Source organism: Protopterus annectens, chromosome 14.part0, assembly GCF_019279795.1.
Source record: "Protopterus annectens isolate FY-2018-M chromosome 14.part0, PAN1.0, whole genome shotgun sequence".
NCBI classification, from domain to species: Eukaryota; Metazoa; Chordata; order Ceratodontiformes; family Protopteridae; genus Protopterus; species Protopterus annectens.
This window is the reverse complement of record NC_056748.1, coordinates 838,489,349-838,516,610: the sequence shown is the minus strand read 5'-3', so window position 1 is coordinate 838,516,610 and position 27,262 is coordinate 838,489,349. Positions and strand designations below refer to the sequence as shown.

Here is a 27,262-nt window from a genome sequence, read left to right as displayed (position 1 = left end):
AGAACCTCTTGCTGTGAGGCGACAACGCTACCGCTGCACCACCGCGGCTTATGGTTATTACTAAAAGATATTTGGTTTAATTGCTGGTTTCTGCTGCTTTTTTTTTTTCATTATTCTAGCTGCAGAGCAGTATTTGTCTTTTTGTTATGGTAATTGATTCAAACCTGATGTGGCTTTTTGTTAAACAGTTAAGCTAATTATTTTTAAATGTAAATTCTTTTGTGGAAATGTTTGTTAAAGCTGCTTTACAATTACCATTCTGTAATACTTGCAATTTATTTCACAGTGTGCTGTGGGAACAACAGGCCAGAAGTCTATATCTCGAGTAATTGACTACTTGGAACACTGCTAGAAGATGCTGGACTGTTGCTAAAGCCACTCAATGCTGGATCCACCCTTAGATAAGGGTGAAAAAAGAAAAAGCCCAATAGAAATGTCCTTTAATGTGTAAAGGCACTATTTTATATAGATTCAAAAACTAATTCACCAGTATATTGGCCTTTTATTTTTCTATTGTATCTAATGACATTCTGCAGTTACCAGGAAGTTAAACATTAACTGTTAGTAAACTGCAGAACTCAGGCCAGGTACAAGCAAGGTTGAGCAATCACTGGCAGGTAACTCAGTGCATCTTTTGGAAGTGTGAGCTTTGTTTCAGCCTGGATCACAGCTACTAGAACAACTGAAATTAACAAGGTCGGTTGCTGTCGTGGTACCCTGTGAAGTACAAAGGCTAGTCTGCTGCTTAAATCCTGTTTTCTGGTAAAATTTCGTGGTGTATCCCGATTACCTTGCAAATTTGTTGCCCACAAAGGCTTATTTATTTTTTTACTTGATATGCATTACATCCATACAGGTGCTCTACTTTAACATGGAATCGTAACAGAATGGCTATAGCAGCAAATGCAGGTCATTGTTTTTGTTGTTACTTCAATGTGGCTGAGAATGTGCACGAGAAACTGTTGAAATAATGGAAAAGGGTAATAATAAATATATATTTACTGCATCTTTTCCACGTATAGTGCTTCTTAACACTCATTTTGAGTCAAAAGGATACAGCCACAGGTGAAGATTTGAAGATTTTATTTTCTTCTATTTGAAAATGTGGGTATTCAGAAAAATACTGTACATTATTTAAGGAAATATCATTCGAAGGTACATTTTCCAGGAGAATTTATCATTAATACCTTACCCAAACTGCCTTATTCTGAACAATGTTTCTAGGTATGTACTTCTCAGGCTTCTGCACTATGTATGGTTTCAAATGTTGGAAGGTGTTCTTTCGGTGTAACTTCATGGGATGCCACAAAATAGTAATGTAAACCTAATTACCTAGTGCTGCTTAGTCCATCGTGTCCTGCCTGTTTGCATGCGATGTAGAACATTTTGTGAGATGAATTTCTGCAGCTTGTAAACCTTGAGGGACAGGATAATCCACCAGTTAAGCCATTTCTAGTAGACATCTTAGGCATGTTTTCTTTTTCGTTTGTGTGCTGTTTGTTTTCTTGTTTTAAGTGTTAATATAATACTGCCTGAAGCACCTTTCCAGCATATTAATTTATTTTATTTAAATGCGTACTATTTTAACAGGCAACGATACAGTGTAAAGAGCGAACACAGTTTGATGTAGATTTGATGCCACTGTGCATTTTTACAAAAGAATTAGGTTATTTACCTTACTGCAGTGTAAAGACTACTTGGTGTGGATTAATGATTGGCACTGAGTTCTGAATCTGCACACCTGGAACTGGTTCCTTTTACTTCAGCTGCACACTACCTGGCCGTAGCTCTCTTAGTCAAACTCCCACCACCTTAGTTGCAGTTAAAAACTTTTTTCCCTTAACCAATCCACATCCAGCTACAAAAATTCCGGAAATAAAGCTATATTTTAAGTTCTCAGCTGATGATGTTCCTCACTACAGTTTCTAGACTCATACTCGTCTTTACTGGTAATTGAGTAGTGGGACTTTCGTTAGCAACCACTGTTTGTCAGGAATATTTTTTGGTTAGTTATGTTCTTAGGGTGGCTGAGTTTTAACTAGGACTGCATGTCGCTCAAAAGAAGCAATATCTCACAAAACATCAGTAGTAAAATTAGAATCCATTTTCCATGACATGCTGTTCTTTAGTTGCCTGTTGCAGTGAATTTGTAACATTAAAACCTTTTTTCTCTCCCTGTTGGCTGTTCTACACTTGCCTGTTATAGAGGATGCTGAAATGTAGAGTACTCCCACACACTCAGTAGCTAAGAAAGTGTGTGATAGTTCAGCACTCCAACCAGAACTCTTTAAAGGCTGTTCTTTGTATTGTGAACAGATTCTCATAGGTTTTGTATTGCTTGTTACCTTATTTAAAATGAAGCTGTATATTCCAGAATATACTAGCATTTACAAAATTGGAGCAACTTAATTCAGCATATTTCATTGGAGTAAGGCCTTTTGGAATTTAGAGAATAATTTACCTTGTTTTTTCTTGAATTTGAAGGTGTTATCCCATTGAACCACGAACTGGATCACCCAAAAGGCAAGCTTGCATAAAAGTATTTTAAATGGAGTAATTATGAAGATATGTTGTAATGTATATGTCCACCACTACTGATCTTCCCACCCACAGAGATGATGCATTAATCACTATGAAAGCTTAAACATGTATCTTAGTTTTGCATGTGTGCCTCATAATAGCCTTTGCTCTTTCCTGTACTTGAAAAAAAAAATACAACTACTTGAATTGGATAGGTAAAACTGAGGACTGGTTAACAGCTTTGCTAGCTTCTTCCCTCTCCTTAGGTTACTTTTCAGTACATCTTATTCTGAGAACAGCTGAAAATACCTTTCACTCTTCAATCTTAATCACTTTCCAGGATGGCTGGCTGCTGGGTGTTTTTTTGTAGGGGTTTCACAAGTCCTTTTGAAAATCACATTATTTTTTTACGTGCATCCTGCGCAAAACCATCTTGTTCATTGTACAATTGGGCATGTTTAATGTACTGAGCGACCCGCAGAATTTGTATTGTCATCTGTCTGTGGAAGATGCTGCAGTAGACATGCTGTTATTGACTTTTGAGATTCTGGAATTCCATTCATAACACTTCATTATTTTAGGGGGAAAAAGGTAGTTGAAAAAGGGGGTCTGGAAAGAAGTTCTTCTTGATTAAATTGAAAAGGGCTTTTCATGGTTGAAGTAAGGTTTTGCAGGTGTTTGAGCAATCCTACTTTAAGTACAGTTCTTGGATTCAAATGTATTTGCCCAGAGTTGTACTAAGCTTTAGAATGCCCTTTCCTCTGGAGTGCTGATAAACCAGCATACAATATGATTTTTCAAGAGAATAGTCATGGTCTTGTAATTGCCAGCATACTTGCCTGTGGGATGTGCATTGTGGGAAATATCCACAAAGGTGAGTACAAGATTTACAGAGCAGTTCCTTGACTGCTGTACAGCTTGCAGTGTAAAACCCATTTACTGTTAGCAGTTGCAGATGGAACTTCAACTGCACTGTTGTAACATGAACCTGTTTTAAGTACCAGTAAACGCATAATGGAAAGAAAAGCTCTTGTTTAAACTAAACCTTTTTCAGTAGTGGATATATGCATACAAGTAATGCAAGCTGTTTACCAGTTACAGATCTTTAGAGAAGTCCCTCTTTCCATTTTTCATGTAGCTCATTGCCCATAATCGTCCAGCAGCTGACCTCCGAATAACAATAACTGTGAGCTATCCATTTGATTAAAAGAATGAAATGAAAAAAAAAGCAAGAAATTTCCCATTATCAAAAGACATACATGAGTGGGAGTTGGCAGATAGTGGGGATGAGTGGGAAGGGGGAATAAGCACATAAACTATTGTTTGTATCGAATACATTTTTACAGAAAAAGGGTCAACACGTCATGGAGACCATTTGCAGAGAATGCAATTCTATTTTGGGCACATATTGGAACTTTTATTTATATCAGTCATAAATGTTTAGGCCAGTATAAAGTTACACTGGTGATTTTCAGAAGTTGTATTTTGCACTTGGTTTAAGCTGCTCTAACTGTTGTATCAGAAAGAATAACGATGCTTTTTTTGTTACAATGGATTACGTAGCAGGCTGAAAAAAAGCACAAATAATAGTTGTGCTGCTCGTTTGTAAAACAAAAGTGGAAACTCAGATATGTGCTTAACCTCCTGATTGGCTAGACTGTTTTCTTTTATTTCCATACAGTGTGTATGGAATATTTGCTGTGGAAATTTGCACTGTTTTCCAATTTTTACTATTACTAAAGAAGCTTTTATTCATATAAAGCCCACACACCATATTGACTTTTTCTCCGATTTCTTTGTTCCAGTGAGTTTATACTGCTTTTGTTGACACAGTGTAGTAGGTGATGGTCTGAGGCAAATCCTGCACTGCTTGTTTGGTGCTCATGTGTGTCTCAATAACTCTTTAAGTACATAGCCTGCCAGTGTAACTCCTTAACAAGTGTGTAATATTTGGCTCGTTTGCAAAATACCCTTGTGGGGAAAAGCTTCCAAAGGCAGTCTTTGATAAAGGCTGCTTTTGTTGTATGATAGTATTTTGGCCTCGGCCTTAATAGTTTTAATATAACTTTTAAGTGTCATTTTCATTGAATGCTCAGGGCAACAAGAATAAAGGTGATGGCTTTTATTTAAGAATGGTATAGTAAATGGTTAAAAGTGCAAAAAACTTGAAAAGATTCTGTAGTGAGACGTGAACTTGATCTGCATTATGGCTGTTTGGTTTAAACCCTCCAAAAACTCAGCTTAAAATGTATACAATGCCTACTTGCAAATTTGTTGAAAAAGTTTTTTTTTTCCATTGTAAATATGTATGTACATACTGGCAGTTGGAAACTAGAATGGTTAGAATACTTTTCTGAATCCAAGCCTATTTTTATTTTATACAGTATTTCTCAGTTGTGATCTTTGGAGCAAAAGCCAATGACAGGGAAAAAGAGTTTGTACCAGTTTAATGAAGTTGTCTTTGGTTACATGTAAATAATTTTAACTCAAATAAAGTTGCTACTTTCAGTAATTTTGATGGAGGTCTCTCATTTCTGAGTGTGATCTATTAAAATATCCATTAAAGTGTAGATGTGAAGCCAAACATAAAATGGTTATGATAGGTACAATAATCCATTTGCTTATTTTTCCACCATTTTACTTGTAGTGCTGTTTCTTTTCATAAATAAAATGAAAAGAAAAAAGATACTTCAAGCATTTTTTTGTACTCCCCCAACAGCAAAATTCAGGAAAGCCATTATGAAATAAGACAAGTTTTAAATACTGCTGTTATGTACTAGAATAACAGGATTTGCAGTAGCATGTGTTTTCACAAGTCTGAAACTCAAATGTCTGTTATTTGGTGACTACAATCCTCAATGATTTGCCAGAAAAAATAAATAGTGTATGAAGGAACAGACTAAAACAAATATGCAGCAATATTAGGGACAGTTTAGAGGTATAGGTACTGTCTGTAATTTTCTCTGTGTTGGGCTGTTTTGGGTCCCTTTGTGTAAAGGGCTGTGTCTTCAAAATTGTGCAGGAACCTTATAAACATTTTTTGGAGTAAGCTCCTAAATTCAGAGGCACATGTGGAGGTATAGCTGTAATTTTAATGAGATTTTTTCAGTTGTCAAATTGAATAGGACATGCAGTTTCATTTTTGGTATTAAACTCTGAGGTTTTGAAAGTGCCAGTTTGCTGTTTTCTCAGTATTGCTGTTAAATGTTAAGACAGAGCAGTTGATGTAATACATTGCAAGTGCTAGTAGCATTAAAAGTAAAGGTAGCAATCCGGTCCAGATCCAGCACAGTATGACCAAGGCAACTGCCTAGGGCCCTGATAGTGGCTGGGGATACCCCATAAACATTATTTAAAAAGTCCCACATCTCCCCATGTACCCTGTTCAGCTGTCGTTCTGGTTGTTTTTGATGAGCTACCTTTGAGCCAGCGAGAGAAGCTCCAGGAGTTAAACTGTAAATGCAGTATTTTTAAACACAGGGCAATGGGTCTTCCTGGAAGAAAACACTTTTTTGAACAGACGAGCAACTCACAATTCTTCTAAGCAGTAAACGCCAAAACATGGATCTTCCTGGAGAGCTATTTGCTTGTTCTTTGGAGCTAAATGTGATGGATTCTTAACATGCGTCTAAAACTCTTAGGATTTCTAAATGTCATGAGTCTCTCACAGGACTGCAGAAGTCTGTGCGTGCATGTGCTTGCAAAAAGATCTTGTTAGACTTGTACTGTGTTTGATGGCAACAACTTCATAAGAGTAACATTTATCTTTATGCAGTGTGATATTGCAATATTTCATACTCTAGACCCTAAGGAATTACAACTCCTCTGTGGTCCACCATGTTAACTTGACCTCATGTACAGCAAGCATATTTTAGGTTGTCTGCTGCTTCCTTTCACTTGGCTATCTTAATTAATATCTAGGTTTCATGCTGAGTGTTTTTTATAATCCTGTGTAAGAAAGGATTGTTCATGGCCCCTCAATTATGCCAGGAGTTCCTTCAGTTTTTTGGTGGGGCAAGGAAAAGTGTTTACTTTTAAGATGACAGGTGTTGGGTTGATATGTAACTACTTAAAATGGGATGACAATATTCTAGAACAGGGTCAAGGGTATCTCTTGGACTGCGAGTGTGCGTAGACCCGTGTGCTATCAGAAATCCAATCCATTCCAGTAAGTCACTTAATTGTCTCACAGTTGTTGTTATTCAGATGCACTTTGCCCCATGGAGGTTCCTTGTTCTTAGTAGGCAAATCAAATGGTGGTAGAAAGAGACAAACCTTGCACCCTTGACTACAGGAAGCAGCTCATTTAAGAGCTTGCGTATTAATCTTAAGCACTAACTACTCTCAAGCAGGTATCTGAGGTGTACAGTCAATACAAGTGGCTGTAACTGGTGTGTGTGTCTGCGCTCGCTGAGGATATGCTTCTCAAATATTCCTACCCCCCCCCCCATGGAATTTATTTTTTTTTAGGTAAAGTTGTTAACGGCAATCACTAAATAATAGCATATGTGCATTTTGGACTTAATAGCCTTCAGAAAATGCATGGTAGCACAAAAGCTGCTATGATAAAAAAAAAAAAGTAAAGAAACTAGTGGTCTTAAAATGTCATTGATGAGCCCAGTCACAATAAAGTCTCTTGGCTTTTCCCAGTTAGCGGTCGTCACAGCGGAACTCCAGTCCGCTCATGATTGGCAGTGGGTTTTACGGTGCCGAGTTGCCAGCCTGACACCCAACCTTCAACGAAGGCATACCCATTCACGCTCACAACTACCTGCATATCTTTAATGTCACTCGACCGTGGGGAGGACATGCAGACTCCACACAGAAGGTGCTCCAGCTGAGAATCGAACGGGAGAACCTCTTGCTGTGAGGCGTCAACGCTAACCGCTGCACCACTGTGACTAAATGATGAGCCCAAAACCCAAGTATAGTTCCAAAGAAACAAGCCTTTCTCACAGACGAGCGATCCTCAGTAACAAAAAATCAGAAAACCTGCTATGCTAACAGCTTTCTAAGTATGTGAAACCAGTGTTTAAAATAGCTTCCTAATTTTGGATGTTTGTCTCAGATTCTTGAGCTAAGAGGTTGGGAGGGTATGAGGGGTTTAATGCATTGCACTGTATGGTTCTCACTGAAGTGAGCTGAAATGTACTTCTAGGGCATTACTTAATATATTTGTTAATTTAATCACAGGCAAATATCTGATGTGTATGCAGTCATACTGGGTGCTGTAATTTACTTCCAGTATAGAATTTTCAAGAGTCCCAAGTATTTAGAGTAATCACTTCATCTAAATTTTATTTCTAAAAACAAAATAAATCCAGATGTCCTTCAAGGATGCATCTGCAGTCATCACATAAGGGTTGTCCTGCCTCAGGCAGCCCTTCGGTCGGCCGGATTCCAAAGTCTGGGTCGGGCGTCTGCTGATGTCGCCCTCTCCCCGACGTCAGAGCGCCTGGGGTATAAAAGCGTCAGCCGACGCCATCTTCCTCAGTCTTTCTTGCCGCGTGGTGCCCGAAGCAGAAGCAGTTCGCAAGTGCCGGTTGGCCAGCTCCTGTAATTCAGCTAGACCGAAGACTTCAAAAGCTAAGTACCCCGTTGGGGACTCTTTCTTGCCTCAGCCGATGTCAGATAAAATTAATAATTGCTTAACTTGGGGGAAACAAATACCTCATAAGGATTTCCACTTTTACTGCCTCCCTTGCCTAGGCCCAGACCACGACATCTCGGCTTGTTCAGCCTGTGCTTCCTTCAACCGACGCACTCTTAAACGTCGGACGGAGTTTGCAGGGGAATTTTTTGGGGCTAGTTTTGCTTACAATATGCCGTCGGAGACTCCGACTTCACATTTAACTAAGAAACAGAAGGACAAGGACCGACACGCGGGCCGCGGTTTTGGTTGAAACCACAGCCAGGCCTACCGCGAGTGTCTCGGCTGAAACAGAGTCCTTGGTACTTCCGATCACCGAAACCGTAGAACCGACAACCTCGGCCCCGGAGGCCACTACTGTACCGGTTATTGAATCTCCATTAGAAACTGGTGTCCAGGAACCTTCCGACACCATTCCTCTAGACAAAATTACACCACCACGTGGTGCAGCCAGGCCTCCTGCATCCATGTCCATAAAGGCATTCTCTAGGGCTAAAGCTGCTAAACACTCAAAATCTTTGCCTCCCAGGGTTATCCCTCAGGGACCCACTACAGGTTCTCAGATCCTTAGTCTAACAGAGGACCTTATTTCATTAATTAGGGGCTCACAGCCTCATCCGGACAGGGGCTCTCAACCTCCTACAGAAAAAAGGCCCAGGGTTGAGCCCTCTGATCCCCACTCCTCAGATGAGGCCTCTGATGGCTCTACTCTCTCGGACTACCAGGAGGAGGCTTTTTCGGCTTACGAGGATTCTGATGCAGAGGAATCTATCCCTTCGGCCTCCCCTCCTGAAGAGCTGTCCTTTGGGGAAACTCTGCACACTATGAGAGAGCATTTCCAATGGCAGGGCCAGGAATTCTCTGACTCCAGGAAGAGATTAAGGACCTTCTTGCATTTGCCTCAGAATAGACCTTTGGCTATTCCCCCTGTTTTGAATGTCATTGATGATGTGTACTGTGAATCTAGCACAACCCCTGACTCTCTCCCTCCGGCTCCTGCCAAACCCGATAGGTACTACAGGGTCCCGGAATCACATCTTTTCCTTTACAAGGCCCACTCTGCTGATCCAGAAACTATTTCCCAGGGCCCTAAAGGGGTTGCAGCTGCCACTACAAAAAATCCACTCCCCTCTGAAAGGGAGTCCAGGGCTTTAGAGCGATGGGGTAAAAAAGTGTATACTTCTGCTACCCTTTCTATGAGGGCTTTAAATTGTCAATTCCATATGAATCAGTACCAAGAGTATTTGTTAGATGAATTGCAGAAAAAACTGTCTTTACCTGAACCCCTAGATCGCAAATCACTTCAGGATCTGGTACATAACTCTCAACAGGTTAGCAACCATTTCTTGCAGTGTGGTTATGATGCATTGGAAGCTTCATGTAGGTCAGCTATGACAGGTGCAGTCATACGTAGACATGCTTGGCTGAAGGAACAATCTCTGCCAGACCATGTTAAAGCAAAGCTTCTGGATGCTCCACTGGAAAAGCAAAAGTTATTTGGTTCCACTGCTCAGGAGGTCTTAAAGAAATTTGAAGAAAAAGCAAAATCTGTACAAACAGTCAAAGATTTTATGCAAGTTCAACCACCAAGATTCAGCAGAAATTGGCCTTCCAAGAATTGGTCCTTTCCAGACACAGAGAGATTTCAGAGAGGCAAGAACAGGCGTGCCAGAGGTAGAGGGCAAGCTAGAGGCTCCTACAGAGGACGTCAATGGCAGCCTCCCAACCAGAGAGGTAGTGCAGGACCTACTACTGCTGCACAAGGACAGCCTCAATGACATTACTTTGACACCGCCAACCAGGGCTCTATTGGAAGCACCTTTGGGCGGAAAGCTTTCCTTATTCTCAGAAAATTGGCACATTATTACAAGGGACAAATGGACACTAGAAATAATAGACAAAGGATACAGGTTCCATTTCCACACATTATCAAAAAGAAAAGGCATGCCAGACTTGCCACCAAATCAAAGGGCAGAGGCTTTGAAACAAATTTCCAACTTAATGCAAATGAAAGCTATAGAAAAGGTTCCTCTCTCAGAACAAGGCCAAGGATTTTACTCCAGACTATTCCTTGTTCCAAGAAAAGAAAAGTAATGGAGGCCTATTCTCGACTTGTCCGCACTGAATACTTATCTCATTGTGCCAAAATTCAAAATGCTGACTCTACAGCATCTCCTTCCCATGCTGGGCAAGGGGTCTTGGCTGGTAACTCTGGACCTCAAGGAGGCGTACCTGCATGCCCCTATCAGACAAAGTTGCAGAAGACACCTCAGATTTCTTGCAGGTTCAGAGCATTATCAATTCTCAGCATTGCTTTTTGGCTTATCTACTGCACCCAGAGTATTAACGAAATGCCTGGCATCAGTAATTGCACACTGCAGACTTCAGGGGATGCAAATATACCCATATCTGGATGACTGCCTTATACAAGCGGACAGCCAACGAATTTTGGTAAAACACTTGAATTATGCCATCCACCTACTTCAGGCCTTGGGATATACAGTCAACATTCACAAGTCAAGACTTGTTCCATCCCAAAGAATAACTTTTCTGGGTGCGAATCTAGACACAACCACCCAAATGGCTTACCTCACAGAAGAAAAACAAAGTCAACTGACGGATTACTTCAAAAATCTGTCAAGACAAACTCAGCTGACTGCAAGGAAAATCCTGCAGGCCCTGGGTTACATGGCTTCTTGCATTCTTCTGATTCCACAAGCAAGGCTACATATGAGGAAACTACAATGGTACCTAAGGAGTTTATGGACTCAGCACAGTCACAGCTTGGAAACTTTGATACCACTCATCCCATGCCTTCAAAGGGAATTTCTGTGGTGGGCTCAAGCAAGCCAGTCAAACAGGGGTCTGCCCTTCAGCAAACCAATAGCCAGCCAAACCATTACAACGGACACTTCAGACCACGGATGGGGAGCGCACATGGAGGGAAGGTGCATCCAAGGACTATGGTCACAAAAAGAGCTATGCATGCACATAAACCAAAAGGAAATGCTGGCAGTGATACATGCAATCGAGGCCTTCAAGCTATTTCTACATCAAGGCCACCTGCTAATAAGGACAGACAACACCACAGTTATGTGGTACATAAACAAGCAAGGAGGCACCCATTCCTACCCTCTTTGCAGACTGGCAATGAATCTATGGGGACTTTCCTTGACACTCAATATAGAGCTACAATCCCAATTTGTGCCAGGAAAGGACAATATACTGGTGGACAGCTTAAGCAGAAACTTCATGGATGCACACGAATGGATGCTGCACCCAGACATCTTCCTTCAGATAACACAATCATGGGGGAGGCCGGACATAACCTCTTTGCCTCCCCGCACAATCATCAGCTGAAGAAGTTCTGCTCAAGGACATACCACCCACAAGCATGGAAAGTGGACGCCCTCTCTTTCAGCTGGAGAACTCTAACAGTGTATGCATTCCCACCTCTTCCATTAATGACCAAGGTCTTACTGAAGATCAGGGCAGAGCAGCCAAGAGTGATTCTGATAGCTCCGGACTGGCCAAGACAGCACTGGTACCCATTGCTCAAGAGCATGTCGTGCACGAAACCATGGCCTCTTCCACAATGGCCGCTTCTCCTGACACAGCACAATTACAAAACTCTGCATTCCAACCTGAAAACATTGCAACTAACAGCCTGGAAAATACCTTGATTCCTCCCCAGGATAAGCTATCCAAGAGAGTGAAGGCTATCATCATGGAAGCTCGCAGGCCTTCCACAAGAAAGGCATACTCAGCAAAATGGAAAAGATTTCACACTTGGAGCACCACAGAGGGCCTAGATGCGAAAGTGATGAACAAGCACATATCCTGGAATACTTGGCAGAAATGCTCCACAATGGCCTGTCCTACTGTTCCATTAAAATTCATGCTTCAGCAATTACTGATCCACCTGTCTTCTCTCATCCTCTCCTAAGGCAGTTTCTAAGAGGAATTAAAAAAGTCAATCCTCTAAGGAAACCACCAGTGCCTACTTGGGACCTTAACTTCGTGTTGGAAAAACTAACACTGCCTCCCTTTGAACCAGCAGCATCTGCAGACCTACAGTTCCTGTCTTGGAAGTCTGCCTTCCTTCTGGCCATAACCTCAGCAAGAAGAGTATCTGAGTTACAGGCCCTCATGGCAGTACAGCCATTTCTTATTTTTCATCTAGACAGAGTCTCATTGAGAACCAATCCTTCATTTATGCCAAAGGTGGTATCCAGGGTCTCATTAAACCAAGCTATTCACCTGCCTACCTTCTTTCCAAATCCACAAAACAAAGGGGAAAAGCTTCTGCACACCCTGGACATACACAGACAGTTGCGCTACTACTTGGACGAACTAAAAGTTACAGAAAAACTGACCAGCTGTTTGTAGCATATGCTGTGGGTGCACAAGGAAAAGCAATTTCAAAACAGACAATTTCAAAATGGATAGGGAATTGCATTCGTTTTTGTTACTCCTTTCATGGAAAAACTGTGCCAGCTAACATTAGACCTCATTCGACCAGAGCCACAGCCACCTCCACAGCCTTCTTAAGAGGGGTGGCTACCAAGGATATTTTAGAAGCTGCTACATGGAGCTCCATGCATACATTTTCCAAGCATTACAACTTGCCTCTACATTCCAGATCTAGAGCAGGCTTTGCTACGGCAGTCCTGCAGGGCATTTTAGCTTCACTATCCTTTACATAGATCCTCCACCCCCAGATTGGCTATGGTATTCTACCCGTATGTGATGACTGCAGATGCATCCTTGAAGGACATAGTACAGTTTTGTACCTACCATAAATGTAGATGTCCGATAGGTATGCATCTGCAGTCAGGTTTACCCTCCCTCCTTCCCCTCTATGGTATTTCTTGGATACTTTTCCCTCTCATAGCTAGCTGGGGTTATCTATTATGGTGTATTTGTTTATATATATATATATATATATATATATATATATATATATATATATATATATATATATATATATATATATTTCTGTGCATGTTTGGAATCTATTGCATTTCTCCAAATTTAGCCTTCCTTAGAGGGCACCTGGCATCTGGGGCAAGAAAAACTGAGGAAGATGGCGTCGGCTGACGCTTTTATACCCCAGGCGCTCTGACGTCGGGGAGAGGGCGACATCAGCCGACGCTGGACCCAGACTTTGGAATCCGGCCGACCGAAGGGCTGCCTGAGGCAGGACAACCCTTATGTGATGACTGCAGATGCATAGCTATCGGACATCTACATTTATGGTAGGTACAAAACTGTACTTTATAAAGCCTCCTCCAAAAAAGACTGACTCTAGATTATTCCTTTTGTAAATTTTATTTGGATATAAGCGTTTTTGTCCTTGTAGACTTCTTCAGATCCTGTTCTTATATTTAGCAAGGTAGCCTCTTCTGTAATTGGTCTGATAAGAGCGGCATAAAGGGGAGGACATTTATCTCTCTAGCATGGATCTCAACCCCCATGTAGGATCTGATCTGGTGGACAACTCCATATGCTTTTTAGACTGTAGCTGCTACATGGATATTGTATAAAAGATAATGCTGTACAAGGAATCTTGGGTCTTTTATTGCTTTGGCAACATCTAGTTACTATCAGTTTATAAATCTGGATGTTATGTGATCCTATCTCGCCTACATTCTGTACTGATGGGTTCGGAGCCGATCCTTGGCTCCGACTCGGCACGCTATACTATAGAACGAAGTCTCTTATTGGCTGAGCTATCCTACATCCCAGGATGCACCACCACTGCTTCCCCAGATCTCGTTTGCCGCTTTACAAGCAAAGACGTGGTCTCGGACTTGGCTGAGCTAAGTGCTTTTTTCTTAAGAAATTTCTGTCAGGATATTTTTGATAATCGACCCAAAAGCTGTTTTAACAGCTATCGTTGTTGTGTGACTGAGTTTAGGTTAAATTTTGAGGTAAAATTTATCTTTAATTTGAGGGAAAGGATCCCGTTTAAGTTAGAGGGGCCTTGCCCTCGCTCATGTTTGAAATACTTAGTGTGAGTTTTGTGGTAGTATCTTAGTTGGTCAAGTATCCTGTTTTTTGTTAGAGGGGTCTTGCCCTAATTCTCATTATCTTTTAAAAAAAAGAGTTTCCCTTTTTTGTGTAGTGGATTGTGTGTCAACATGTCTAAAGAGCACAGACCTTCAGGGTTCAAAAAATGCTCTAAATGCAGTTGCAAAATGTCCATAACGGACGATCATTCTTTATGTGTATATTGTTTAGGTCCTAAACATCTTCAGGAGTCATGCAGCGTTTGTCACGCTTTTTCCTCCCGGGTCCTCCAAGAGAGGAAAAACAAATTGATTTTAAAAGAGCTTATTACACCTTCCTTTGAAGAGGCTTTATCTTCTTCCTCTTCACCTTTGAAAAAAAGAAATCGTCTGCTCCGACCAGCCCGTCGGAACCGGCCACAAAGAAATCTCGGCAGGCTTCTCCATCAGCTCCATGGACTTAGGAGCCGAGGGCGGAACGGTCTGCCTCGATGCCTCCAGCCTCGACTCCTCTGGCTTCGGAGCCGACGGCTAGGGCTTCGAGAGGCGGGTCACCTTCATCGGCTCCTCTGTCTTTGGAGCCGATGAGAGTCACCCACTCAGACTCTTCCCCTTCGGCGCCGAAGTCCTCTTCGGCTCCAAGGGAAATTGCATTGGTTGTGGAGTCTCCCTCAGCACCGATATTTGTCGAGACGATTCGGAGCCGGTCCCCCAGTCCTTCGGAACCGGTGGAGAAGTCAACTCGAACTCGTTTGATCTCTTCTCTGTCTTCGAGGATGTCGGATTCGGACATTGACAGGGTACTTCAAAGGCTGTTTCAGTCTCCTGTCTTCCAAAAGTTGGTTTCGGCTCCAGCCCAGTCGGCTCCGGAGCCGATTGCCCACCCAGTTGTCTTGGCTCCTCCTCCAACAGCCTCGGCACTGTTGGAGTCTGTGCTAGTGGAGCCGATGGAAGGTTTCGGGTCGGCTCCGACCCTTACTCCAACCCCGACCTTCGGATCGGAGTTCGGTACTCGGACCTCCTCGGTCGGCCCCGGGGGTGACGCTTCTGGACCGATGTTTTCGGTTCCAAGCCTCCCTCTCGGTGCGTCGGCTGCGGGAGTGCCATCTACTGTTGTGGCCTCGGGGGTCGGACCTTCCCAGGACTCTGGGGGTCCGGCCTTCAGGGCCATGAGGAGTGCTCTGGCCAAATCCTCTTTGGCAACCTCCACCATCTCACCGGCACCTTCCCTTGGCACAGAGACTGGATCCTTTATAGTCCCCCTGTCTCAAGACAGCAGAGCCCTGGGGCCTGAGGTCACCCCCATCGGGGGTTCCCCCCTTCCTGGAGGTCCCTCCGAAGCGTCTTCGTAGGAACCCCCAAGGAAGAGACAGTGCAAGAGGAAGCACGTCTACTCCCCTGATGAGTCTCTCACCTCGGACACCGACCTCGATGATGCGGAGGGGTCCCCCAAGTCATCCTCGGATGATGTCTCCTTTGCGGACATTTTGGAAATCCTGAAGCAACGAGGCGACTGGCAGTCCAAACCCCCTTCTGCTGAGGAGTCGGTGTTCCTCAAGGCCTTCGAGGCTCAGCCCTCCGCCTCCTGGGTGTCTCCGCCCTTCGAGCTTCTGGAATTGATCTCTCGAAGGGCGTTGGAGCACCCGGATTCTGTGGAACCGGTGCCAGCTCGCCCCAATAAGTTTCTGTCAGCCCCCTCCCCCGAAAAGGAATTTATCTCTAAAGGTGTGGCTGTAGATGCCCTGGTGGTGGCATCTGCTACCCAACAAGATGTGGCAGAGGCATCTACGTCCGTCCATCCTCCTAATAAAGAGTCCAGGAGCATGGATCGATGCAAGCGCACCCTTACTTCAGCAGCCTTTACTTTAAGGTCTCTGAATTATCTGACACACTTCACCAGACTTCAGAGGGATCTGGTCAAGGAACTTTCAGATACCCTCTCTGGTAACCTACCTGAGCAGTTGGTCCAGACGGTTAGCTCTCAGCTGGCTACCTTATTATCATTATCGAACTCGTCCATGAGGCTCATTTCGTATGCAGCCGAGGAGGCGAGTAGAGCGGCGGGAACATGTGTTGCTCTACAGAGACAAGCCTGGCTTCGCCTGTGTCACTTTGCGGAAGCCTTCAAGTCTTCCTTTGCTGACGCTCCATTCGATGGGTCCTCTCTGTTTGGACCCAAGGTAAAGGACACCTTGACTCGCTGTGAACAAGAGGGTAAGACTTTGACTGCCGTAGGGGCATGGTTTTCCACTCCCTTCAGGCCTTATCCCAAGGCTAGAAGAGGGGGGAAAATGTGGTTCCATAAATCCCAAAAGACTTACTACTCACAGCAGGGCGATCCCCCTTCTAGAGGCAGAGGAGGGGGAACTTTTTCAGGAAGATGCCGTCCCAGAGGCGGCAGAGGCCCCCGCAACTCTGGAGACCGCGAGTCCTTTTGTGGCTCCTCAACCTTCCAGCATCCCTGAAGGATTGCCTGACTGTGTAGCTCCGGAGCCAGTCGGGGGTCGTTTTTCGAAGCACCTAAAGGCCTGGGAGAGTATCACTCAGGACCGATGGGTGCTCGAATCGTGCCGGAGGTTACACCATCCCTTTCTCAACCCCCACCATCCCGGAAAATCCCGGACCCGCCACCCAGTCAACGGGATCTCGCAGCCATCGAAATCTCAAAGCTGCTTCAAAAAGGAGTCATCCAACCGGTCCCCGCAGGCCAGACCGGATTAGGGACTTGCTCAAAGATTCTTTTTGGTGCCAAAAAAGACCGGGGACTTGAGGCCCATTTTGGATCTCAGCAAACTAAATTGTTCTGTCAAGAAGTCCAAGTTCCGGATGGTCACCTTACAATCCATTCTCCCGCTGCTGGAGAAAGGTGTTTGGATGTGCTCCATAGATCTCAAGGACGCCTATTATCACATCCTGATAGATCAGGCGTCCAGGAGACACTTGCGCTTCAGCCTGGGAGACAGTCATTTCCAGTTCCGTGCACTGCCCTTTGGTCTCACCACAGCCCCCAGGGTGTTCACCAAATATTTGGCGGTGGTGACTGCTCACCTGAGAAGTCTAGGATTCCAGGTGTTTCCATACCTAGACGACTGGCTCCTAACTGCCACCTCCAGGCGTCTACTCTTACAAAACCTAGCAGCCACTATATCTCTAGGCAAGTCCCTAGGAATCACCTTCAATTGGGCAAAGTCTGTGTTGCTGCCATCTCAGCGCATATGGTTTATCGGAGTAGAGATAGACCCGCATTTGCTTCGAGTCTATCTTCCTACAGAGAGGATAGAAACATTACAGTCCCTGTCAGTCCAGTGGTCTTATCAGGATCTCCCTCTGTCACCTCATTCTGATCACAGAGACGTGCAAACAGGACCTTCGTTGGTGGCTTCTTTCCTCCAACCTAGATCAGGGGCGACCCTTTGTTCCACCACCTCCAGTGGCCACCTTGACTACAGATGCCTCCCAGATGGGGTGGGGGGGTCATTACCTGGGCAGGTCGGTCCAAGGCAAGTGGCATTCCGACGAGAGTCTCCTCCACATCAACATACTAGAAATGAGGGTGGTGCTTCTATCGCTGCAAGCACTACACGATTACCTTCCCCCGGGCATGATTGCCATTCAGTCCGACAACATGTCAGTAGTCTGGTACCTGAACAAGCAGGGAGGGACCAGATCCTACCCCCTTTGCAGAGAGGCCATGAAAGTATGGGATTGGGCGACTGCAACCAAACGTTTTCTGGTAGCAACACATTCCAGGAGATCCAATGTGATAGCCGACAGACTGAGCAGAACTATTCTCTCCCCTCACGAGTGGTCTCTGAACGACAGAGTGGCAACTCAGATTTTCAGAAGATGGAGAACTCCTTGTTGCGAGCTTTTTGCAACCCCCCTCAACATGAAATGCCAACAGTTCTTCTCTCTCACCCCAGTTCCGGGGGAGATTCCCAAGGACGCCCTAGTCCAAGCTTGGCCCATCGGCCTGCTGTACGCCTTTCCACCAGTTCCCCTTCTTCCCAAGGTGATCCAGAAGGTGATTCGCTTGGAGAGCAAGATGATTTTAGTTGCCCCATACTGGCCTCGTCAAGTCTGGTTTCCCTTTCTTCGGAAATATGCACTGGACGGTCCATGGTTCCTGGACCAGGTTCCGGACCTCTTGATCCATCAGTTGGGACAACATCATCAGTCCTTCCACTCGTTGAGGTTAGCAGCTTGGCTCCTCCTCTTCCGACCATAGTCAGGAACCAGGCTTTGGACCCGGAAGTCATACATATCTTGTCCTCGGCCCACAAAACTTCTACTAAAAAACTGTATAACAGCAAATGGAAGAGATTTGCTATTTGGGCCCAACTCCGGGGATTAGATCCCATAACTGTCCCGGTGTCAGAGGTTCTGAAGTTTTTAGCTTCTCTATTCAATCAAGGTTCTTCGGTCTCTACCATCAAGGTTCAATTGGCAGCTATTTCCAATTTTCATGAGAGTATAGACCCACCTTTGATGAGCAACAAGTTGTGTAAAGCCTTCATGAAAGGTGCTGGGCTGCTACGGCCTCCGATGTCTCATCCCACTCCACCGTGGGATCTTAATGTGGTGTTAGGTACTTTGGCCTCTTCTCCGTTCGAACCGGCAGCAACTTGTGACTTGAAATTTCTTTCTTGGAAGACTGCTTTTTTCGTTGCAATTACATCAGCCAGAAGAGTTTCGGAACTTCAAGCCCTATGTGTCAAACCACCATACCTGGTTTTTCACAAGGATAGAGTATTCCTCAGGCCTAATCCATCCTTTGTTCCTAAGGTTTGTTCTAGTTTTTGTCTGCATCAGTCATTGGAACTTTCAGATGTTAAGTTGTCTATCTCGCCTTCATTCTTGCTGGATGGGTTCGGAGCCGACCTCGGCTCCGACTCGGCCACTCTAAAAGCTCGAGAGTTGGTTCCACCGGCTTGAGGCTCCCCTTATATCCCACAATGCTAGGCGAGAGTTACCTCAGATCTCGTTTGCCGCTACAGCTTTTGAGGTTGGTTTTCTACCGGTTCTTGGTAAGTGACTTTTATTGTGTAAATTAGTCTATTTAAACCCCTTTAATTTTAATATTTTACTTCCCTTAGTTTAGAGAAATTTTTTATCCCCTTCTAAAAAAATTCCCGTTTTTTTCCCTCAAGAACTTTAGGTTCTTCCCTTGGGCCTTCAGGCCTTTTCTACTTTCCCAAGTGGAGTGTGTGTATTTTTCTTATTTAAAACCTAGTTAGTGTTTTATTATAATTTAAACTTGTCAGGGTGTAATTAGTGTGTTTGTGTGTGTGTTTGATTACACCTTTAGAAATGTCTAAGGAAGCAAAGGTCTCCGGATTCAAGAAGTGTGATGCGTGCTGTCAGAAAATGTCTCTGACAGACGCTCACACTTCTTGTCTACTGTCTGGGACCTTTGCACCTGCAGGACTCCTGTGCTGTGTGCCATGGCTTCAGCCCCAGGGTCCTGCAGGAAAGAAAAAATAAATTGATCTTAAGAGGCTTACTCAAGCCAGAGGATTCCCTTTCTGTTTCCACAGGGAAGCCCTCTAAGGCATCTAGGTCTTCGGCTCCGACAATTGAGCCGAGACCTAAGGTTTCTAAACCTTTGCCTACATCGGCTCCGGCTGGAGCCGATGAGTCTCAGTCTGCAGTTTCTGTGGTTCCCTCGGCTCCGGCCGGGCAGTATTAAGTTCCCGTGTCGGCTCCGACCAGACCTTCGGAGCCGACAACTAGGAAGAGATCCAGGTCACCATCTCTTGGCTCCGTTCATTCAGCTCCAGGATCTCCCCTGCTGTCTGAACGGAGCCAAAGATCTCACTCCTCTAGGTCATCGAGGCTGTCGGATCATGACCTTCAGAGGGTAGTGAGTCGACTTCTTAAGTCCGAGGCCCTGGCCCAGATGCTTCAGAGCCCGACTCATCAGTCGATGCCTGCCCCAGTCCATCAATATATTCCTCCTTCGACTCTCTTGAGCTCGGGCCGGTCGCGTCGGAACCGAGACTGTGTTAGCGTCGGAGCCGATACATTTGTCTTGGCTCCGTCCGGCTCGATTTCTTCCTTGGAAGAATCTCGGCGCCGGACTTCCCTCGTCGGCTCGAGGGGTGAGTGGCATCGGACCCTTGTCCGACCCCCTCTCCCTCGGTTCTTGGCGCTGGTGAGTTCGGCTCCGACATCGCCTCGAGCCATCACTGTCGGTGCCGAGGAGGTTCTTAGCTTCTCGGGCGGGGACCTCTGGCTTTGCCTGACAGGGGTGCATTCGAGGTCATGCGGAGTGTGTTAGAGCCTGGCTCTACTCCACAGTCGGCTCCGTCCGCCCCTCCCTCTACGGTGCCTCAGGTCAAGTCGACTCACTCCCTCATCCCGGACCGCAGAGAGCCAGCTCCTCAGGAACCCCCTGTGGGGATTTCATCCTCTTCCGAGGCCTCTCCTGATTTGGCAGAAGAGCCCCCTCGGAAGTGGAAGTGTAAGAGGAAACACATTGACTCACCTGAGTCCATCACGTCTGACACAGATTTGGATGATTCTGCGGGTTCCCCCGTTCCCCTTCTGAAGATGTCTCATTTGCAGACATACTAGAGATCCTGAAACAGAGGGAAATTGGCCAGCCCTTAACCCTTCGGAGGATGAATCTGTGTACCTTGAGGCGTTTGGCTCTCGCCTTCCACCTCCTGGGTGTCTCCCCTTTGACCCCCTCATGCAGGTGGTTGCTAAGAAGGCGTGTGCGGCTCCTGGTTCAGTGACCCCCACTCCCAGGGGACCCTCCAAGTTCATAACGGCACCAGCAGACAAACAGTTCTTAACAAAAGGAGTTTCTGTGGATGCTATGGTGGTAGCTGCTGCCACTAAGAAGGAGCTAGCTGATCCTTCAGTACCTGTCCATCCACCTAACAAGGAATCTAGGTCCATGGACAGGTGCGGAAGCGGATGTTCTCGTCAGCGACATTTACCATGCGTTAAGCTGAACTACCTATGCCACTTTACTCGTCTTCAAAGGGACTTGATCAAGGAAGCGAGTGAAATGTTAAAGGACCCTACAGCTGCGGGTTTTCAAGATAAGATGAATACGCAGCTGGCTACCCTTAACTCCATAACCAACTCCTCCATGCGCCTTCTATCTTACGGCTGATGGAGCGAGTAGAGCCGCAGGGACAGGTGTGGCCTTACGTAGGCATGCCTGGATGCGGCTATGTAATTCAGCGGACCCTTCAAGGCGTCTTTCACTAACTCCCGTTTGATGGATCATCTCTCTTTGGTCCTCAAGTGAAAGAAACCTTGACTAGGTGCGAAACTGATGGCAAGACCCTTTCTGCCGTCGGTCCGTTTTCTACTCCTTCTAGGCCTTACCCCAAAGGCCAGAAGGTGGAAAGATGTGGTTCCGTAAACAATCTCAAGGGACTTAGCCTGACGCCAGAGTCATTTCCCGCCAGAGGCAGAGGCGGGAATAACAATGGTAGGCGTCGCCCTAGGGGCAGGGGGTCCGCAGAACCAGGGCAATCGGGAAGCCTTCCTGACAAGCCCTTTCAGCATCCCTGAGGTGTTGCCCGACTGCCCATCTTCGAGGCAGTCGGGGAAGATTGTCACTGTACCCAGAAGCCTGGCTATCCCTGACTCAAGACAAATGGGTACAGTCCATCATTTCGAAGGCTATTCTATCCCTTTCTTCGCATTCCAAATCAATCAAAAAATCCCTTCCAGATGTTCCACCGCTCAAAGGGATCTAGCGGTTTTGGAGATTTCAAAACTGCTTACAAAAGAGCAATTCAGCCAGTTCCAGCAGACCAGCAAGGATCCGGAATCTACTCAAGGTTCTTTTAGTTCCAAAGAAAACAGGGGACTGGAGACCAATTTTGGATCTCAGTATCTTGAACAGATCAGTCAAGAAAACAAGATTTCGGATGGTCACGCTACAATCCATCCTTCCCTTTTGGGCAAAGGAAACTGGATGTGCTCTATAGACCTTCAGGATGCGTACTATCACATAAAATGAACAGGACGCTCCAGAAGATTCCTCCGCTTCAGGCTGGGAACCAGTCATTTTCAGTTCAGGGCCCTGCCCTTTGGTCTCACCACTGCCCCCCGGGTGTTTACCAAATGCATGGCAGTGGTAGCTTCTCACCTGAGACGACAAGGATTCCAGGTGTTTCCATATTTGGACGACTGGCTCCTTACAGCTCCCACCAAGCATCTCCTTCTGATGGCCAGGGAATACACTTTTCGCATTTGTCAAAAGTTAGGCATTTCAATAAATTGCGAAAAGTCTGTTTTGTCGCCTTGTCGTACTATTACTTTCATAGGCGCAAATCTAGACACAGTAGACATGTCTGCGAGACTTACACATCAGAGAATAACAGACATTCACAAACTGGTCTCACTCCTTTTCAACAACAACAGAATCAAAGCCAGATTAGTTCTGAAAGTGTTGGGAATTATGGCGGCCATACCCTGCTTCCATTAGCCAGATTCCATGCGGATCCTTCAATGGATGCTCTTTACTCAATGGTCATACCAGGAACTTCCAATGTCTCACACCATTATGATCACGCAAGCGTGCAAAAATCATCTCATGTGGTGGATGTCTTCCCCTCAGCTCTTGTTGGGAAGACCCTTTGTTCCACCCCCTCCGGTTGCTACTCTGACAACGGATGCCTCCCTGATCGGGTGGGGGCATTATCAGGGCAGGACGGTCCAGGGCACATGGCAACCAAGCGAATGCCACTTGCACATAAATGTTCTGGAGATGAGAGCAGTGCTTTTAGCGTTGCAAGCCCTTCAAGACTCTCTTCCCTTGGGAACGATTGCAATCCAGACAGACAATATGTCTGTAGTGTGGTACATCAACAAACAAGGCGGAACCAGGTCATACCCCCTGTGTCGAGAAGCACTCAGACTGTGGCAATGGGCGATTTCTTCTCAGCGGTTTCTGATAGGAACGCACATCCCCGGGAAGTCCAATCAAATTGCCTCACGAGTGGTCTCTGAAAGACTCTGTGGTGAGAGAAATTTTCCTCAAGTGGGGTCAGCCTTGCTGCGATCTTTTTGCTACTCCCCAAAACAGCAAGTGCAGAGAATATTTCACACTTTTCCCTTTACCAGGCCAACCCAGCAGAGACGCTCTAGTCCAAGTTTGGCCCCGGGGACTTCTGTATGCATTTCCTTCCTTCCCACTAATCTCTCAAGTGATACAGAAAGCTATCGCTCAGAAGGCCTCATTGATCCTCATTGCTCCTTACTGGCCTCGACAGGTATGGTTCCCCTTTCTACATCAATTTCTTTTGGAGCGACCGTGGAATCTGGACCTAGTTCCAGATCTTTTGATCCATCAGTCGGGTCAGCTTCATCGCTCCCTCCCCTCTCTGAACCTCACTGCTTGGTTCCTCCAGTTCCAACCTTAGCCAGGCTTCCTCAATTATCTCACTCTGTTCGAGATATTTTGATAGCTTCCCATAAATCTTCCACTAGGAAGATTTATTTGAGTAAGTGGAAACGCTTCACATATTGGGCTCAAGAAAAGGACATAGATCCTTTCACTGCTTCCATCCAATTAGTCCTTGATTTTCTAGCTGAACTCTTCCATGCAGGTTCATCCCCCTCTACTCTTAAAGTTCAATTGGCAGCTATTTCTAACTTTCATGTGGGTATTTCTGAATCTACCTTAATGTCCCACAAACTTTGCAAAGCCTTTTTGAAAGGAGTTTTTCTTCTCAGACCTCCTATAAGAAATCCTCCTTCTCCTTGGGACCTAAATTTAGTACTTGCTTCTTTGATTCTTCCCCCTTTCGAACCTGCAGTCTCCTGTTCTTTAAAATTGCTATCATGGAAGACTCTTTTTCTGGTAGCTATTACTTCAGCTAGAAGAGTTTCAGAGCTTCAAGCACTCAGCTGTCGACCTCCTTATCTATTGTTTCATAAGGACAGAGTATCCTTACGAACTAATCCGTCCTTTTTGCCTAAGGTGGTCTCGACATCAAATCTAAACCAAAGCATTGACCTCCCTGTCTTTTTTCCAGAATATTCCAATAGGTCTGAACAAAAATTACACTGCCTGGATGTTCATCGTCAATTGAGGTACTACTTGGATAGAACAAAACAATTCAGAAAATCTGATCAGCTGTTTGTCTCCTATGCGGAAAGCAGAAAGGGACTTTCAGTTTCAAGGGTATCATTATCCAGATGGCTAACATCTTTGATTTCCCTTGTATATGAAATTAGACACCAAAAATTGCCTAATAAACCTAAAGCCCATTCCACCAGAGCTTTGGCTACTTCTTTAGCCTTCCAAGACAGACTGCCTATTGACACCATTTGTGCAGCGGCTACTTGGGCTACTCCTCACACTTTTATTTCTCATTATAAGTTGGATTTAGCTTCTAGGCATAGAGCTAATTTTGGTTCCACTGTTCTCAGGAGTCTGTTCCGTTAGGCCACCCGGGACAAGGTGCTAGGGACGTGGTCCCATCCAGCAAGAATGAAGGCGAGATAGACAACTTAACATATAGAAGTTATGTTCTTACCATAACGTTCCATGTTAGTTGTCTTCTTCGCCTTCTTCTTCGTCCACCCTCCTTCCCCCGGGCCTGAACAGACCTAGAGGAGTTCTGATTGTGACCTCTCTTTCTACCACCTCTTTCTTAGGTATATGCTATGGTGCATATTTCCCGGTTCAGGATGTAGGTCACCCTTCTTTCTTCCTGTTGTTAGAGGTGGACTCTGTTTAGAGTTATTCTTTTACTTATATAAGCTGGGGTTAGCTTACAAACGAGATCTGAGGTAACTCTCGCCTAGCATTGTGGGATATAAGGGGAGCCTCGAACCGGTGGAACCAACTCTCGAGCTTTTAGAGTGGCCGAGTCGGAGCCGAGGTCGGCTCCGAACCCATCCAGCAAGAAGAAGGCGAGAAGAAGACAACTAACATGGAACGTTATGGTAAGAACATAACTTCTATTTTTCTTCCCAAAGTACTTGGAGCGGAATACATCTTCCACACATTAGATGTTCACAGGCAATTGCGCTTCTATTTAGATAGGACGCACCAGACACGGAAAACAGATCAGTTGTTTGTGTCCTTTTCGGACAATAAATTGGGCAAAGCCGTCACGAAGGTCACTATTGCCAAGTGGATCAGAGACTGTATCAGTCATACTTACTTCATTTCTAATAAAGAGCTTACAACCACAGTGAAAGCTCATTCTACAAGGGCTATAGCTACTTCGACAGCCTTTCATTCTAAGCTTGCCATTAGTGACATTTGTGCTGTGGCTACGTGGTCTTCTCCTCACACCTTCATTTCTCATTACAAATTGGACGTGGCATCTCGGGGGCGAGCTTCCTTCGGTTCCACAGTTCTCAGGAGTGTTTTCCAGTGAGCCACCCAGGAATCAGGTGCTAGGGATGCTGTCCCATCAGTACAGAATGTAGGCGAGATAGGATCACATAACATCTTTTAGTTATGTACTTACCATAACTTTAGATGTATGGGATCCATCTCGCCTACATTCCTAATAACCCACCCTCCTTCCCCCTGCCTTGGAATCAGAAGGTTCGAGTTTAGCCGTTTCATCTTGAAACACCTGGCAATATTATATCAACAGTCTGTGTGTGTGTGCATGTGTGCGGACAAACAAGATCTGGGGAAGCAGTGGTGGTGCATCCTGGGATGTAGGATAGCTCAGCTAATAAGAGACTTCGTTCTATAGTGTAGCGTGCCGAGTCGGAGCCGAGGATCGGCTCCGAACCCATCAGTACAGAATGTAAGCGAGATGGATCCCATACATCTAAAGTTATGGTAAGTACATAACTAAAAGTTGTGGCATCTTTGCCACATGCCAGAGCGTTATCTACAAGGTCTCCAGCGTCTTTTAATGTTCTGACAGTTGAGTTGTATCTCAATTTGGTGTGTGTGTGTGTGTTTTGTCAGATGCCAGAATGTTGCATTTTTTGAAAATGAATACAAGGTCATTTCTAGTTTTCCATGTATTTATAATGATATTCAAGCTGTTTGAAGTGAGGGTGTGTTTGGCTTAAGGACAGTGCTGCTAGAACCAGGACATAACCTTGAGGGACTCCATTGGTGATTGTGGTGAGGATAGGAGGCCCATGTTTTTACCTGTTGTGTAAGACCATGTAACCAGTTATGAACTGGTGCTGTTCCAGCTTTATTTGCTTTCAGATCTACAAGTTTTATATGCAGATGTTCATCGTGCATACAGCTTCAGTCATAACAGATGGGTTATCCTGCCATCAGGCGGGTCCTCGGTCGGCCAAATTCCAAAGTCTAGGTCCGGCGTCGGTTGTTGTCGCTTCTTCCCTGACGTCAGTGCGGCAGGGGTATAAAAGAGCCAGCCGACGCCATCTTCTTCAGTCTTTCTTGCCGCGTGGTGCCCGAAGCAGAAGCAGTTTGCAAGTGCCGGTTGGCCAGCTCCTGAGATTTACGAAAATATTTCAGCCGAAGTCTTCTTGAAAGCTAAGTACCCTGTTGGGGAAACTTTTCTTGCCTCAGACCGGTCAGACAAAGTTAATAATTGCATTTCATGTGGGAAGCAAATACCGCATAAGGATTTCCACTCTTTCTGTATTCCTTGCTTAGGCCCAGACCACGACGTCTCGGCCTGCCGTTTTTGTGCTCGATTCAACAAACGCACTATTAAGCGTCGGGCGGAGTTCACCCATCACTATTTTGGTAAAAAAATGTAATTATATTATGTCGCTGGATACTCTGACTCCTGTTTTGAGTAAAAGACGCAAAGATAAGGACCGACATATGAGGTCTGCGACTTCTACTGACACCACGCTAAGGCCGACTACTAGTTCTCAGCGAGGCGCCTACGCAGCCCCTGAGTACCGATGACACTTCATTACCGGTGTCTTCTGTGCCCGAGGTCACAGGCTCCTCTACCCCCATTCCGACTACAGATACCGACGCCACTCTTGACGGGGAAACTCAGAGTTTAGACAGGCCTGCCACTTCTCAAGGTGTCTTCAGGCCTTCCTCCTTCTCTATTAAGGCTTTTACAAAATCTAAAGCAGCCATGAAAACTAAAAAAACAAGGACCTCAGACCCCCTGTCAAGGCCCCATGCCTAAAA

At 45.2% G+C, this 27,262-nt stretch overlaps 1 protein-coding gene across 1 annotated transcript in view; it reads left to right on the top strand.

Moving 5' to 3' along the window:
* The window catches only part of WAPL (WAPL cohesin release factor), a 3,318,690-nt gene extending 3,313,654 nt beyond the window's left edge, over positions 1–5,036 (top strand). The window contains exon 21 of the mRNA XM_044056596.1: positions 287–5,036. Coding sequence (XP_043912531.1) covers positions 287–352 — 66 coding nt within the window. The 3' untranslated portion in view covers positions 353–5,036. The remainder of the gene's footprint in view (positions 1–286) is intronic.
* The last annotated feature ends 22,226 nt before the right edge of the window (positions 5,037–27,262 follow it).